Source organism: Cucurbita maxima, unplaced genomic scaffold (genome assembly GCF_002738345.1).
Source record: "Cucurbita maxima cultivar Rimu unplaced genomic scaffold, Cmax_1.0 Cma_Scf00059, whole genome shotgun sequence".
NCBI lineage: Eukaryota > Viridiplantae > Streptophyta > Magnoliopsida > Cucurbitales > Cucurbitaceae > Cucurbita > Cucurbita maxima.
This window is the reverse complement of record NW_019272075.1, coordinates 419665-436271: the sequence shown is the minus strand read 5'-3', so window position 1 is coordinate 436271 and position 16607 is coordinate 419665. Positions and strand designations below refer to the sequence as shown.

The 16607-nt window shown below is 35.9% G+C and overlaps 1 protein-coding gene across 1 annotated transcript; it reads left to right on the top strand.

Moving 5' to 3' along the window:
* Window positions 1-2778: 2778 nt before the first annotated feature.
* LOC111471837 (cell division cycle and apoptosis regulator protein 1-like) lies at window positions 2779-15833 on the top strand. The gene is made up of 22 exons (XM_023117499.1): window positions 2779-2892; window positions 3072-3181; window positions 3707-3907; window positions 6997-7290; window positions 7422-7522; window positions 7750-8481; window positions 8581-8626; window positions 9666-9758; window positions 9842-9897; window positions 10456-10573; window positions 11357-11568; window positions 11647-11710; window positions 11825-11998; window positions 12624-12654; window positions 12747-13816; window positions 13919-13993; window positions 14104-14178; window positions 14265-14609; window positions 14902-15171; window positions 15253-15294; window positions 15380-15442; window positions 15548-15833. The coding sequence occupies exons 2-22, from the start codon at window positions 3104-3106 to the stop codon at window positions 15635-15637; spliced, it is 4230 nt and encodes a 1409-aa protein (XP_022973267.1). The 5' UTR covers window positions 2779-2892; window positions 3072-3103; the 3' UTR covers window positions 15638-15833.
* The last annotated feature ends 774 nt before the right edge of the window (window positions 15834-16607 follow it).

The following is a 16607-nucleotide window of genomic DNA, read 5'->3' as shown; positions in this document are numbered from 1 at the left end:
GATATGCATTGTTTGCTAGAGGTTTTTTCCCAGTAGAAGTTCAATCTCGTGGTCGATGTCCTTACGAAGGGGTAATGTCTTTGGAAGTTTTATTTGGCATGATGTCAGCATAACTATACAAGACATCTCTTACTTCATTTAGGATAGGTTCAACGGTGGTTACTTCTTTCACCATCGATATTGCCATAAACGTGGGCTCTTCTTGGGTGAGCCCTCTCTTCAATTGTAATGTCGAGATCATTCTTATATTGTCAAGTTGTTTGATTCTTGCAGGAATTACAGTAGGATTGCAATCAATGATCATGATATACTTCGCCAACGACATTAGGATGATTCTTGTTCAAGGAGAAAATTCATTCCCAGTACCACGTCAAAAGTTGTCTATGCAGACTACGATCATATCCATTTTTCCTTACCAAGCCCCTAATTTTAGGGAGATTCTCTTGGAGATCCCAATGACAAGTAAGCCCTCTAAATTAACCGCTTTCATCTTTAGAAATCATTTTCTATCTTTTGTTCCCATTGGTGGGCTTCATGTTCAGAGATGAAATTGTGAGTTGCACCAGAATCTATTAGGGCGCCCTTACTTGACTGAGAATAGATTATAACATCAATAAACATCAACTCATTCTTGTAGTGTCGTGGTCTTCTTCCTATCTCCCACTAGTTCGATTTTAGGGCCGTTGCCCCTTATACTACAACTTGAAGGGCACTACGTGCCTTGATGAGGGCATTGAGGGATTTTGTGGGGCCTTTACATAAGTGACATAGTATGAGATTGGCTATTGGTTTATGTGGAGGGTAAGGTCCTTTATATGAGTCAATATACGTACTTTGAGGTGACCTATCCATTCCCGTGGTTTGGTCTCTCAGCCCCTTCACTTGGTATGCTCGAGCATTCGTTCCATTGACCTATAGGTTTAAAAGGTCTATTCTCGGTTCAGGAGTGTTTCTACAGCCATGAATGCAACGACAAGATCTTGAACATTTTGTATACATAGTTTTATCCTTGCCCATGGTTGCAATTCCTCGACAAAACATAATGCTTTATATTTCTCCATCATGTCCCAAATATCCGGAATCAACTCGAAGAGTTGCTTGACATAGTCCCTTATTCTTCTGGTGTGTCTAAGTTCCCATAGTTTTCATCTTGCTATGTCCACGAGATGCATTGTGGCGAGTATTAACTTTTAGGTCCTAAAAAGAAGTTCCTATGGTTTTGACATATTGTTCTATATCAAAGATAAAGTGTAACGACCCAGATCCGCCGCTACCAAATATTGTCTTTTTTGGACTTTCCCTTCCGGGCTTCCCCTTAAGGCTTTAAAATGCGTCTGCTAGGGGAAGGTTTTCACACTCTTATAAATGGTGGTTTGTTCTCCTCCCCAACCAATGTGGGACATCACATAAAGTTTTTCAATTCTTTGGCATCTCGGTTCCCTTTAAAGGCTTTGGATTTTAGGATCTTTCAGTTTATTCAGTCCAACATGAGCTTAACGGCCCTCATGGTCAAACTTACTTGGGGGTTTATCTCGATCATCTCTCCCTTGATGGTATCAATTGTTGTTATGAAGTTTTCAGCCAATTTGTTGAACAACATCAACATGGTTTTCTGCAAATCGTCTAGCTCTTCAACATGATCCTCAATGTGTGCGACAGAGATATTGGGGCCACCTCCACATTTTGAGCTACTCATTCAGGTAACTCTTTCTTCTAGGGAGTCGACCCTAAATATCAATTTTTTTTATCGACAACCCATCTAGTCAAGCATTGATAGCATATATACTCCCAATTTTTCTATCTAGTTTCACTAGCCGATTTCTATGAAGCATACCCTGTCAGGCATCTCTTTCAAGAACATCATTTATTCTTCCATGAAGGTAAGTCAGTCAGCTCGTGATTTAGGTGTTGACTTTATCATTGACATTGTTTCGATTTCGATGCATCAAAAAGATAGCAATCCTTTGATACAACTTGTCACAATCACACTTTCTTGGTAGTGGACTAGCAATTTTGCGGCATTTGTTCTAACCTACGAAACAAGTTAACTATGTAAAAATTAGACTTCGTGGACAATTCTAATGTATGATCGAGCCTCGAGCCACGATTTTAGAGAAAATATTTTAGAAAACGTGAACGAGGAAAATCGTTGAAACTAAGCCTTGTGAAATCAATTGCAGGAGTAGACATGAATTCTACTTACATGAAAGTAAGTAAAGGAGGCTTGAAATGCTACATGCATGCGACCATAGGAAAGTACGTCCTATACAAGCATGACTGTGAGATATTTGGCTACTCCTCCTTGGAATTCTCTCGACAATTCTAAGGCCTCGAAGTAGTTTAAAAGCTAGGGGGAGAAAGAGAGAACCCGGGAGAGAGAATTTCGACATTTTTTCTTCATTAATAATTTTTAAATTACATTTTTGCCCTTTCTCATTTCTTTTAAACATTAGGGGACAAATGTATTAGATGTATTTTATATATTTTTTAAATAAGATTTAATAATTGTATAAGACAAAACAAACATTTTTATATAATTTAATCTATAGTTTTTTTTTAAAATTATTTCAATTAAAACTTTATTATGTTGGAGAGAATATATGACGTTATGGATATTTTTACTAATTTAACCCTCACAAATGTCATAATTACCCTAAAAAAGTAACCGAACTTATTTATTTATATTTTCGTGGTAAAAAAAAAAAAAAAAAAAATCTAATTTATTTATTTATTTATTTTAGTTTATAATCGTAAAATGAAATAAGACATATGTATGAGTTCACGAACTTCTAATCTTCCCAGTCAATCAGATTGGTACTAGGGTTTCTTATTCAACTTTCGAACCTTATCGACGGGCTTTAATTTGCGGTGTTCGATTTTCGAATCTCTCGGGTAAGCACCAATCCATCTTCAATCTCTTCTTCTTCTTCTTCGTTTCGTAATGTGGATGCCACTTTTCAATTTTTCATATCATGTGCATGGACCTGTTAATTGTGGTCGATGATGACGGCTTAATCCTTGCTTCTACGAGAATTTCTAGTTTATAGTTGCATGGGGGTTTTTTTCCGCAGGGTTCTTCTGTAATCGCTAAACGTGAAAGAATATGTACTCGTCTAGAGGCAGTGGTAACTACGGACAGCAGTCCTCATCATATGCTGCGCAGACTGGATATGGCCTAAATGTATGCTCTCCATTTTTTTTATTCGATTTCTGCATGCCTTTCGAACCTTGAATCATTGTCTTCACATTCTATTTCGCACACAATTATCGATTTTTTGATGTTTTAATACGCGGTTCGTTTATATTCAATTTCTGCGTGCCTTTCGAACCTTCACCATTATCTTGACATTTAATTTGTCATCCATTCGTCGATTTTTGATGTTGTGATACGCTCTTCGCATTTGTTTTGGTATCCAGTCGTCGTTAGAGTTTTATTCAAGACGTGTGATATATGGTATATCTAATTCTCTCTTGCGCTGAAAACCTTACTCATTATTTTGATATTCTATTTACCTTTTTAAAAATCTAGTATTGATGAATATCGTTAGGGTTTTTTTTGTTCCTTTTATTTCAACAATCAATAGTTTTATGGCTGTTTTAAGGGATCTTTATGAATAAGGCAGTATAAAATTTGTGGGTTCATAAAATTTAGTGACTACTTTTACCCTTGTTCTCTTACTATGATCACTTTCTGGTGCTTTTGTAGTTGGGAAGTGTCTACCCGGGGAATTCTGTTGGGGGACCCGACTCTCAACAACACTCCATGGCATCTAGGCACTCCTCAATGTTGGGAGCATCGCAGGAAGCTGATACTGCTGCATACAGGCCACATTCATCGAGCACCACTCATTATGGAGGACAGTATGGTTCTGTGTATAGCTCAGGTGCATTGAGTGGCAAACCACAGGTTAGGTCTTCGCCCATTTAATTGTACTTTCCTTTGGACTATTATGTTATTTTGCATCACATCTTTTGTGCCAGAGTTTCTTAGCCTAAATTCATTAGGATATGGGGGAGTGGGGCTCATATTTTGAAAGAATTGACAATCATTGTGGTATTTGTTCAAACGTTCTGTTCATGTTATGTTGGAGATTTAATCCAATTTCCGTGTGCTTGCACTCTTTTCCAGTTTTTCTTTCTTGTGAAACTTATAGAGTAGTATATTAAGATTTAATCCATTTGATTTCAAATAGCCTTGCCTTTTTTATAAAGGCTGGTTGCAAATTGGTATCCGGTAAAACATTTGATTATCTCTTAATTACCTTAGTTAAAAGATAGTTTTTGACTAACTTAACAATGGCAACCTCCACAATCATAGCATAGGGTAAAAATAGGTGACTACCAAGAATATGGTTGCAACACATCAAGTATGCATTCCACATTCATTTGCATTTTTTTCAAAACAAGAAACAGAACTCATTAATGAATGAATAGATAATAGTACAAAAATTCAAAGACTTCAAAAGTGTAGGCTGGAGATCAACGGGAAAGGGAAAACTAAAGATCGCCCCTATAAACAGAAAAAGCCCCCCAATTATTAAAATATCAATAAGAGAATAACCAACACACTTTAGATGAGGGATCCTAACGAGGAACTTTGTTCTTGATGAGTTCAAAATAATCTTCCCCATTAAGGATCTAATCTAAATTTCTTTCTAGTTACTAACTAAAATAGTAGGTTGAACCTTTGAAGATAAGTTGTCTTTTTTATTTTAAAATTTTAAAATTTATGTATTATTTATTATTTTTACAGAAATGTACAGTTTACCCCTGCTTAATGGGCTTTTAGTCACATGAAATTCTTTTATAATTACAACCTTACTTTGTCAACCGTGGAAAACTTTCTTGTAGTAGTTTCTTTTTGTTGGGAGGGGGTTCCCTCTACCCTNCCCCCCCCCCCCCCCAGTTGTTCCATCTTTTGTTTTAATGCGATCTTGTTTCTTATAATATATTATATATATGTTTTGTTGAATCTTAACTATTATTAATTTATTTATGAACAAGTTTTATGTTATAGATTTTGTATAATTGTTATTTTACTACATCTCATAATTTATAATATATCATAATATACATCTTTTAATTTAACAAAAATTAAATGGTTTTATTAATATCTTTTTAAATGTAATTTTGCATTTTAAAATTTTCAAATCAAGTCTAGATAGACCGAAACATAAAAATGTTGTTTCCATAATTTCCACCACTTTCGAACGCAAAATTCAAGAAACAATTTTTGGAAACAAATCGTTCAAACACATATTGACTGAATCTATTGGATTCAATGAATCTGAAAACATAAAACAAAATTCAGATTGTTTACCAAATAGACCCTAAATATTTCACTTGGAATCCTAACAGAAGAATCTCTCATTAAATTGATGGAAAAAAGTATGCCAATAATAATCTGAAAACATAAAACAAAATTCAGATTGTATATCAAATAGACCTTAAATATTTGAGTTGGAATCCTAACAAAAAATCTAACTCATTAAATTGATGTAAAGAAGCATTCCGACAATATATGAATATGAACAGTAAAATGAAATATGATTTTGATATTCTGAATTCAAAATACTCATTGAAAATCCATTGATTTACCCTTTTTAGAAACAAATTTGTCCTCAAATTAAGTATCAAGAGTATTCCTTGACTAATCTCAAGGACAACGGATCCTACAATATTTGATTGTTTGAAACTTAGGATATTAAGACTAGGTAAGTGACCATCATAGTTTAATCTCGTTCCTTTTAAAGCTCAGTTATTTTTCCTAGCTCCAATGACCACCAGGCCAATCTGTCTTGGTTTACATTTATTCGAATTTGGAACACTAAATGTACTTGATATGTTGAGAATTTTTGGTAGCTTGATCATGTAAACATTGGGCCCAATTGTTTCAACAACTTCCTTGTTTATTTGAACAATCGGGTCACCAAGGATCTTGGCTTCCACATATAGGTGAAATTACTTTCCATTTCTTTGAAAACATGAAATTGGCTTTTCATTTATTAGTGGAAAGTAAAAAGTTACCCCCTTACGTTCATAATTCAGAGAGACCAAAAGATACATACAAGACAAGCCGTATATATATATTTTTTTATAAAAATTTATAAACACTAGAATATGAATTAGTTACAAAAGGAGTAAAGTATCGATAAAGGACCATATCTACAATAACAGAATACTAAAAAGGAAAACAACCTTGTGGTAGGGTAGAGGAAACCCCCCACACTGCAAGAAGACAATTGCACGAGAGCACTATCTGGGTTAATGCAAGAACAGGTTTAATGTCCTAATAAAGATTTTTGTAAGATGCTTTAACATGTCATGTAAGACCACATCAACTTTTAATATCACAGTTAAAAACACTGTCCCAAAGATTAGGGAAATAGACAAAGAATACAAAAAATATTGAGATCATTAAGTAAAAATTTGGGAAAAACAATTAGAAAGATTGCTAATTAAATCCATATATCACTTGTTTCATTATTGTAGTTTGCTTATGTTTTTGTGTTACTTCATGAGCTTGACTTGATTTCTGTGTTACTGAAGGCGTGGCAAACTGGCCTATTTGGGTTGTGCATCTCTTACTAGAAGCGTGAATATTGGTTTAATGCATTACCCTTTTTGGATGATTTGGTTATAACACAGTAAATGGAACTTTTTAACATGAGCTTTTAGGTCATTAAACTTTTTTTTTTCGGGTAGTTAATTTGTTGCATCTATGAGTTGTGAAATAGTGTTTTCTTTACATTTATAATTATGTTTGAAAATTGTAATTACAAATTACATTTTCCATTAGAGTGTTCCTTGTCATCTTAACTGTATCTCCCACTTCCACTAATATCACCGGTTCTGTATTCAGACCGAAAATTAGTTGGAATGCGGCCTTGGGGTCCATCCTTACGTCTTGTCAGTTGAAAGTTATGGTAAATGAATATTTGAGATTTCATTATTATCCAACAGTACTAAATTGTTGTCCTATTTTGCTAAATATAGGGCCCTCCACTGAGTGCCAAAGGGAATGGTGTTCCATCTGCTCTGGAAGGTCGGGGAAGCTATGCCTCAGCCATTCCTGATTCCCCCAAGTATCTGTCAAGTGACTATATATCATCTTCAAACCATGTCTATGGTCATAGAACTGGTCAGTTGTTCACTGAAAAGGTCACTGAGTATCCTACTCTGGAAAGGCGGCAATATAGTGAGCATCAGAGTGCTTATTTAGGGAGGGATTTGAAAACTGATGCAGCTGGACGATTTTCTGAATCTGTTGGTTTTGGGCATCAACATCATGTATGGTTTCTGTAGGAATATTTTTGGTTTTTTTTTTTTTCTAGTAGTATTCCTTTTTAGAAAATAATGAGATTTGCAGTTCTGTTTATGTGTGTTCTCTTGATGGTAATCCCTCTATTGTGTTCCAACAGGCCGACTCGTATGACCGTGTTGATCAGATGTCCCTGCTTCGTCAAGAGCAGTTACTAAAATCTCAATCTCTACAATCAGACGCCCTTGATGGGAGCTCAAGGTATAGTATTTTGGTCAGGATATTTGTATGTTGCATTAAGTCAAGGTTGGTTTGTTTTTCTACGGAAATTTGGAAGTTTGTGATTATCTGACTTTTCCAGTGGTCAAAACCATATAACAACTATTGTCTTCAGGTTTTTCTTTCTGCTTTTATTGGTATTAGTCTATAGAACGAATAAAATGATTGTCTGTTTCTAATGACGCTAAGTAGCGGGACATTTCTGGCAGACAAAATGATTATCTTTCAGCAAAAGCTGCTGCTAGTCTTCATTCCACTCAAGAGTTTCTCTCTTACGGAGTAAGAGTAGATGCTGATCCTCGCAACGTGTCGATGCTCAATTCTTCTTATAGTGGTCAACATTCGACGTCAATTTTAGGGGCTGCTCCACGGAGAAATGTGGATGAACTTATCTACTCCCAAAGTTCATCGAATCCAGGTTATGGAGTGAGCTTGCCACCAGGTAGAGACTATGCTGCAGGGAAAGGGCTTCATGGAACTTCTCTCGAGTCAGATTATTCAGGTAGTATGTTGACTCATAGTAGCCATCCAAGGATTGATGAACACAAAGATGATAGAGCTGGTTATCTTCGGGAATTTGAGCTTAGAGAGGAGGAGCGTCGGAGGGACCGTTTTCGCATGAGAGAGAAAGAAAAAGAAAGGGAGAAGGCACGAGAAAAAGAACGCGAGCGTGAACGAGAACGAGAAAGAGAACGGGAACGAGAACGGCGAGAACGTGAACGTGAAAGAGAGAGAGAACGAGAAAGAGAGCGGGAAAGAGAACGGGAAAGAGAGCGCATCTTGGAGAGACAGAAAGAAAGAGACAGAGAATTCAAACGTGGGCTCGAAGCTAGGCGTATAAGCACTCCACCAAGACTTTCTAAAGACAGGCGTGGTTCCTCTTTGGCAAAGGAGGGAAGATCGTTACACCGAGATTCTCCACATTATGAAGCCTTGCATAGGTGGATCTTGATGTTTTTTTTTTTGACCCTCCTGTAGTTCCGCATGCAGAATCTTTTGTTGGTCCGTTATAACTAACTCGGTGTTCTTTAATGCTGAAGGCATCACTCACCCGTTAAAGAAAAAAGGAGAGAATATGTCTGCAAGGTAAAAAGATCTGGAGCTCAGTCATTCAATGATTTTGACGAGATACATACATCCCATTAAATATCTGGCTCCTTTTTGTTCTAGTTTAGGGACTGGATTGTATAGGAATTAAATCGCTTGCTCCAGATTTTTTCTATCTTATTCTCTCCATTGCTTCTTGGCTCTGGAATTAGTGTTGAATCCTGAACTTATCTATACCCTGGTTCTTCTCTCCCTTTTTTATATCGTTGCATCTGATTCAGAGTATCTTCACCTCCCAGAGTTTGCTTTTTCCTCATTGGTTTTCTTCTTTGTTTTTCGTTGGTTCAACGTGGATTCCATTTATTCATTACCTTCCTTGGCAAGAACGAGGTGTTTTAATCATAAGGCCTAGTTTCTTCTCCTTCCTTCTCTATATCCTTACACCTAATTATGAGTTTCTTCATGTTCCAAAAGTTCCTCTTGCATTCACTTTCTTGTTCAGTCCTCCATTTGCTCCACCGGGATTCCATTTGTTCAATGCCTTCCCTGTCTTTCCCACTCTTCTGGAACAAATTGCTCTGGTACTTATTTTTTCGCAATTATGATATTTCCATGAAGTGATATCATGTTCTTCATTTGTTCCACTTAGATTCTGTTCGCTCATTGCCTTTCTTGATTTCCCATTCTTCTGGAACAAGCTGCTTAGAACATATAGTTCGTTTTGCAATTGTGATATAATCATGGATTGTTTCTGGGAGCAGCGTGGCCAATTTTCTGAGCTCCTAGATTATATTTGGGAGTTGATTTTTATCTAAGTTATACTCTTATCTAAAAAAGATATGGAATATATTTTTTTTTAATTTGACAACAGATCATCGTTAATATTTCTTGTAAATAGTTGAGTAAGAATATGTTAGGGTTGTGACAATGTCATGAAAGATTTTTTTATTTTATTTTATTTTATTTATTTATTTATTTTGTGTGTGTGTGTGTGTGTGTGTGTGTGTGTGTTGCAACCAATGATTTTCTGATTTGATGCCTTCCTCCCTTTGTGGGTATCGATTGTCCTCACTTGCAGGTGTGCCCGCACAGTTTAGTTGACATACAACGGGATTATTTGTCATTGGAAAAGCGATATCCTCGACTCTTTGTATCCCCAGAGTTTACGAAGGTGCATACATCATGTTATATGCGTTCTAGAAGATTTTATCAATTGATTGATGGTAGATGACTTGATGTTTTCAATTATTCTAGGTTATTGTGAATTGGCCAAAGGAGAAACTTGACCTTTCCATCCATACTCCTGTCAGGTAATTCATCTTTCTCTCATGTATTTGAAACTTTTTTTGTTGCTTCTTCGGAAGTGCATTGTAAAAGAGTTTATTTACATTTTTTGTTTCCCTCTCTTTTCATTGTCACAGTTGAGGGTTCGAGATTATATTATATTACCATTTGGGTTGAACAGTTTATTTATGCCCATTTTGGGTGTATTTGTGTTCATGCTTGTTCTGCGTCAAAGATGAGCTTTGGTTTTATTTTACTCTTAATGTGTATTCTGCCACTTCTATGGAGCAAATGGGTTTTATGAAAAAAAAAAAAAAAAAAAAAACCATAGGCAAAGTTTTTTTCAGTTCATTAAGGAAGAGGTTGTATGATAAAAGCAGAAATTCAACCATTCTGATATTTTCCATTGCTACATAATAACCTAAACTCATTTTGATTAGAAACAATCTGTATCTTGAGCGTCTGTTTCCTCGAGGCATGCTTATTAATTGTGGATCTTATGATTGTGTGTTTTCAAATTGGTTGTTGCTCTAAAAGTGTATTGGGAAAGAAAAATGGCCATCTAATACTTCTTGTTGCTACAGTTTTGAGCATGATTTTATTGATGAAGGGATCGTATCTGGCTCAAAAGAGCTTTCCAATGAGCATAAGGCTGGAGAACTTGAGAAATCTGATCATGTGAATATAGTATGGAATGTGAAGGTTGGTTGCTTGCAACATGCATCTGATCTTTACTTCAATCACTCTGTTTCTCATAAAATATTCCTTTCTGCTCTTATGGGTGTTTTGGTTCTTTGAGCTGGTTTTCTGTGTGCCCTTTTTGTATTCTCTTATTTGTTTTCAATGAAAGCATGTTTTCTCGTTAAAAAAGAAAAAACCCTTCCTGTTCGTTCTGCAAACTTCTTTGTGCTCTTATTTCAGAGTGTTTTTCAGGAAGTACAATCCGCTGGTCAATTAATGCCTTTTGAACGATCTGATTCTTCCTGAATTGTCTCCTTGAAATTTGTGGTTTTCTTACTATTACTATTGTTAGAATGCAAATTTATATCCCTGAAATATGTATAATGAAGATATCCCAAGGGTAGGAATGTTTTCATTAGAGATATGCTTGCTGCTGTTCTGTTATACTGGATGGTGGAGGAATGGTGTTTTATGGTCTGGATTTTGATAACCCTGCTTAGATAATTGAAGATTTGACTACTTAGTTGTTTGTCACCTAAATTATGGATGCAGAATGAGGATGTTGAAGTGGAGGCTAACAGATCATTGTAGATACATGCGTAAAATTCACAAAAAATGATTGGTCATTGTACATTAACTACTTTATAGTTGGAGGAAAATAAACTCTTGTCAATCTGTACATATTTTTATCTTATATTGATGCATCATTTTATTTTTCATCTCTTTCATTTTGAACCAAAAATAGGTCAAGAAAACAAATTCAGTATCCTGCTGCTCATGTATTTATCTTGTCTCCTTGTTCAGATTATTTTGATGAGTGGTATCAGTAAAAATGCTCTCGAGGAGTTGTCATGTGAGAGAAGTTCAGACGACCGTGTAGCCCACTTTTGCAATATCCTTAGGTTTGCAATTCTTAAGAAAGGCCGTAGTTTCATGGCAATTGGTGGTCCATGGCAATCATCTGATGGTGGTGATCCTTCAGTTGATGATGGTGCTTTAGTTCAAACAGCCCTTAGGTTCGTGTTATGTGCTACTTGTGTTTGTATGCAAGAAAGAGCTTTGCTTTGTCTTATTTGTGAACGTATTTTATCCAGGTATGCGAAGGATGTTACACAACTAGACTTGCAAAACTGCCACCACTGGAATCGTTTCTTAGAGGTTCATTTGTAAAATACTGTTAAGCTTGACTGGTTACCTGTATATTGCGTATCTAACTTGGTTTATTTTTTAATTATTTAAAGAGCTGACACTTGAGGGTATTTGTCTCATCAGATTCACTATGATAGATATGGAAAGGATGGGGTATTGAGCCATAAAGAAGTCTCTGTATTATTTGTTCCAGATTTATCTGATTGTCTCCCTTCATTAAATGTGTGGAAGGAACAATGGCTTGCACATAAAAAGGCTGTCGTTGAGAGAGAGCGCCAGATTGCACTGATAAAGGAGGTTTGTGTTTTTATTGTTCTAAGTTGAGTTTTCATCAACATTAAGGCATATTATTATTTTTCTGATTTCTATTTGAAGAAATTGTGGCTGGTATCTGTTAATGAAAAACACATTTTTAAATGCTTCCTTGTGTGTGCAATGCAACTTGGACTGGATCATATACTGGCGTATGGGATGGTTGTGGTGAAGTTAAGATAATTGGTAGACATTTGATTCACTTGATGTTTATGTTCCAAATTTCTATATCTGTCTAATATAAGGATGCAGTGTACTGAACGAAATTTCAAAAGATGAGGGTGATATTCCAGCTGTTATGACATAATTGAGATGAACTTTTGATAGGGTGAAGAGATTGACAAGCACACATCAATGTTATGAATCTCCTGTATTTATATATAATTTACTTCAATTTGTATGCACAATTTACCATCCTTGTCATTGAAGATTCTTTAATTCCTTCTGAGCCGTGTTGTCCAAAAATTCCTTTAAATATTTGGTATTTTTGGTAGTGTGTGTCTTTTCAAATAAAAGTTATTTATTCTGCATAAGTTCTCTCAAGTTCATCCTGCATCGCTCTTAGATTTCTCCTATATATTTCTGCACTAAGATTATGTTAATTTCTCAGATATCCAAGGAGACAAAGGAAGGCATGGAAGGTAATTTCTGTTGCACATCTACTTGAAAGATACTATTGACTTTATATTTTACTACTAAATTGTTAACATCCCCTTGCTCTTTATACTCTCAGTCAAAGAAACAGAATCAACAAAAGATACTAAAAGTGTCAGCAAGTCTGAAAAAAAGGAAAAGAGTGACAAAGATGACAAAGGGAATACGTCCGAGGGAAGGGGTAATGGAAGTAGCACAAAACTTGAAAGCAAGGATGAGGATGAAAGAGGCAAGGAAGCTCAGAATGTTGAGAAACCAGATCAAGAAGAAGTTGATGGTGGTACTCAGAAAAGTGGCACTGTGAAATCTGGAAAAAAGAAGATTGTCAAGAAGATTGTTAAACAAAAGGCCAAAGCGGTTGGTGATGCAGCCAACAAGAAAAATGACAAACTGGATGAAAAGGTTGATGGAGAGAAGAATTCTGACATTCCTCCGGATCCACCTTCAAATGATTCTGCTGGTGTTAAGACATTTGCAAGGAAAAAAGTAATTAGACGTGTGGCAAAAAATGATCAGAATGAAAAAAATAAAGATGTACTTCCAAAAGAAGAGAATGAAATGGATTGCTCTGTGGATAAGTCTAAGGACAATTCAGATGTCAATGCAACAGCTACCCAAGATACTGTTGTGAAAACAACTGTGAAAAAGAAAGTAATTAAGAGGGTACCTAAAAAAAAGGTTCCTGCAGTGGTTTCTAGCGAGGAAGCTTCTAGAAAAGGTGATGGGCATGAGAAGAAGGTAACAGCAGATGAAACACTCAATGTGGAGAATCCCACTGCAGATGATAAACAAGAAAAAAATATTCCTAAATCAAAGTCGACATCTTCGCCTACTACATTGAAACTGCATGATTCTGTAAATTTGAAGAAAACTGAGAAAGAGGAAATGATGAATGAAAATGAAGCTGGCAAGGAATTCAGTCCTACATCCAATTCGATTGACAAACAAAAAGTTGGTGAGAAGGATAGTAGTAACGGAAAGAGAGAAAAATCCAGAGATGGTGAACAATCAAAAGAGGAGAAGGAGAAAATGAGTAAAGATGTGTCTAAAACCAAACCAAACAAAGAAGTAAAAGAAAAGAGAAAGTCTGAAGAACCTCCTCGACATCCTGGGTTGATTCTACGAACTAAAGGGAGCAAGGATTCCAAAGTAGGTTGATTTTAGCCAGATCCATTTGCATGAGTAGTTTGACAGTGCATCCTTTTAATAATATATCTTAATTGTATATCTTGTTTCTATTATGCAATACAGTTTCGGTCGCTGTCGCTTTCTCTTGACTCACTCTTGGAGTATACAGACAAAGACATTGAAGAATCGACATTTGAGGTACCTTCTTTGCTGCAATGAAGATTTTCATTACCTTCTGTTCCCGAAGTTCATTCTGTATTAGAGCTTTCTACTTACTGATTCATTGCTTTTTTCTTTTTCCTTCACAGCTTTCACTATTTGCTGAATCACTGAATGAAATGCTTCAGTATCAGATGGGAAGCCGAATTTTAACTTTCCTCCAGGTTGCATGAACCTTTCAGGCAGTTAAATTATTGTTCTGATGATCTTAAAGGTTTATATATTTATTTTATCTTTTATTTTGGCGTAGAAATTGCGTGTCAAGTTTGTGGCAAAGAGAAATCAACGAAAGCGGCCGCGGGAGGAATTACACAAGGAAGACAAAAAAAAATCATCACCAAAACGGTCAAAGACTATTGATGTTCCTAAATCTATCGATCCGGAAACATCAGGTGCATCTCAAGTGGATGCCGTAACACCTGCAGTGGAGGGGAACAACTCAGCTGGTCATGTTGATGAGATGAAGATGGAAACTGAAACAGATTACGAGCCTGAAGAAGATCCCGAAGAAGATCCTGAAGAAGACCCTGAAGAAGATCCTGAAGAATGCGAGGAACTGGAGGACGCGAGTTCTCAACCCAATTCATCTAATGAGGCATCTCCTCTCTCTATTATCCATCCCCAATAACTTCTCCTTGACTTGTGCTTTATAATATTAAGTTTTTGTTTTTGTTTTTGTTTTTTTCGTATTCTATATTTTAGATTTCTAATGTATTGTGTGCTTAGGCTCAGTTAATGTTATTGCATCATGCATAAGTTTAGTGAGTTATTGCCTCAGTGTGCTTTGAACTTCATTAACTTTTGTTACGTGTGATATTAATTTTTATAAATTTCTATTCCACAAGATAATATTTTGAAATTGTGTTATGTTTTCCTTGTGATAATAGAACGACGTGGATGCTATGGTTGAAAACAATGAAGAGAATGCTACAACGGGAGCCAATGAAGAGACTGAATTGAACGAAGAGGGGAAGACAGCATCAAATAAAGAGCCTGAAAATGTTGCACCGAATCAACCTGACGATCCCAAAGGGTCCGAACGGGAGAGCCTCAGCAAGAAAATGACGGAGTCTGTTGAAAAAGGGACAGACAATGAGATGAAGAAGAAAGAGGCTTCACCTCCCAAGGAGGCAGTGGTAGACAAGGAGCTACTGCAGGTAAGTTTTACGAACCATACAACCTAAATTCTTATGAATTCAAATTAATTTACGTTGCTAATTTTGGTTAATCTGAAACAGGCTTTTCGGTTCTTCGATCGAAACTTAGTTGGCTATATTCGGGTAAAAAATCTAAACCTTCTTTGATATTAACTGATTCCCAGCGAGGGAATTAAGAACTCACAGCAGTTTTGTGGTAATCTATCAGGTTGAAGATATGAGAATGATGATCCATAGCATGGGGAAGTTCCTTTCTCACAGGGATGTAAAGGTGGGTAGTTGGTTGGTTGGTTGGTTGGTTGGTTGGTTGTAACATAAAATTGTGAATATATACAGATATTGATGAATGGTTTCGACCTCTCTCTCCTTTTATCAGGAACTTGTTCATAGTGCATTGTTGGAGTCGAACACCGGAAGGGATGATCGGATCCTGTATGGCAAACTTGTACGAATGTCTGACCTTTGAAATTGTAGTGTATGGACCTCTGACTCACCCTTTTTTTCTTTTTTTTTTTACGTTTCTTTGTTAGTTTTTTGCCTGACTGATTGTTTGAAGAACTGGGCAGTTTTGAATGTTTCCATGTTCATACCTCAGAATTTTAGGCATTACTAGAGGCGAGGGGAATATATACATTACTTTAATGTACTTCTATATAGTACAAGAAAAATGTTATTTTGTATCTAAAACATATTGACATAATTAGTAAATTTATTTTTAATCATGCTATTTTGTTAATTTAAACAATATTTTAACAAATTTCTTGATTTCTTGCTTAGAATTTCTGGAAATATCCCTTTTGAGTGAACATAAAATTTAACAATTTTAAAAAAATAAAAACAATGGAAGCTTTTGTTTATTTTTAAGGTATTAGAATAACCATATTAAAAGTTTGTAGCACGATGGAGTGAAACTTGAAATTTTAAAACGTTAATTAGTACTTAGGAACTAAATCAAATGTATAATCATATTTAAAAAGTAGGGATGTGAAAAGCCATAGTTCCAAAATTTGTGAGTTATCCCCAACATGAATTTGTATAGATGCTTATTTGTATGGACTAGAAGCGAATATGCCTCATAGACACTGTGTTCTTTGTGTGGTTGCTCCTCGCTTCTCTACCTTGTCCTCGCCAGCCATTAGCTCCTCATTATTGCCTTTGTTTGAAACATTTTTACTCGTGCATTCTACATGAACGTAAACAAGGTCAACTGAATCTTTAAAGCGGGACACTGAGAGAATTCCCTTTAGTAGAACAGGCTCCTTTTCGGGCAATGAGATGGTGGAGTGGGGTCTCATTGTTCAAGTCTTGAAATCATTACTTAAAAGAACAACTCTTCTACTTTTCTTATAACATGTAACAAAATGGGTTGGTTTTCATGCAAACAGGGAAGTTACGTATGAAAATTTCTCTGCGCATTACAGAGTCTAACAATCCGG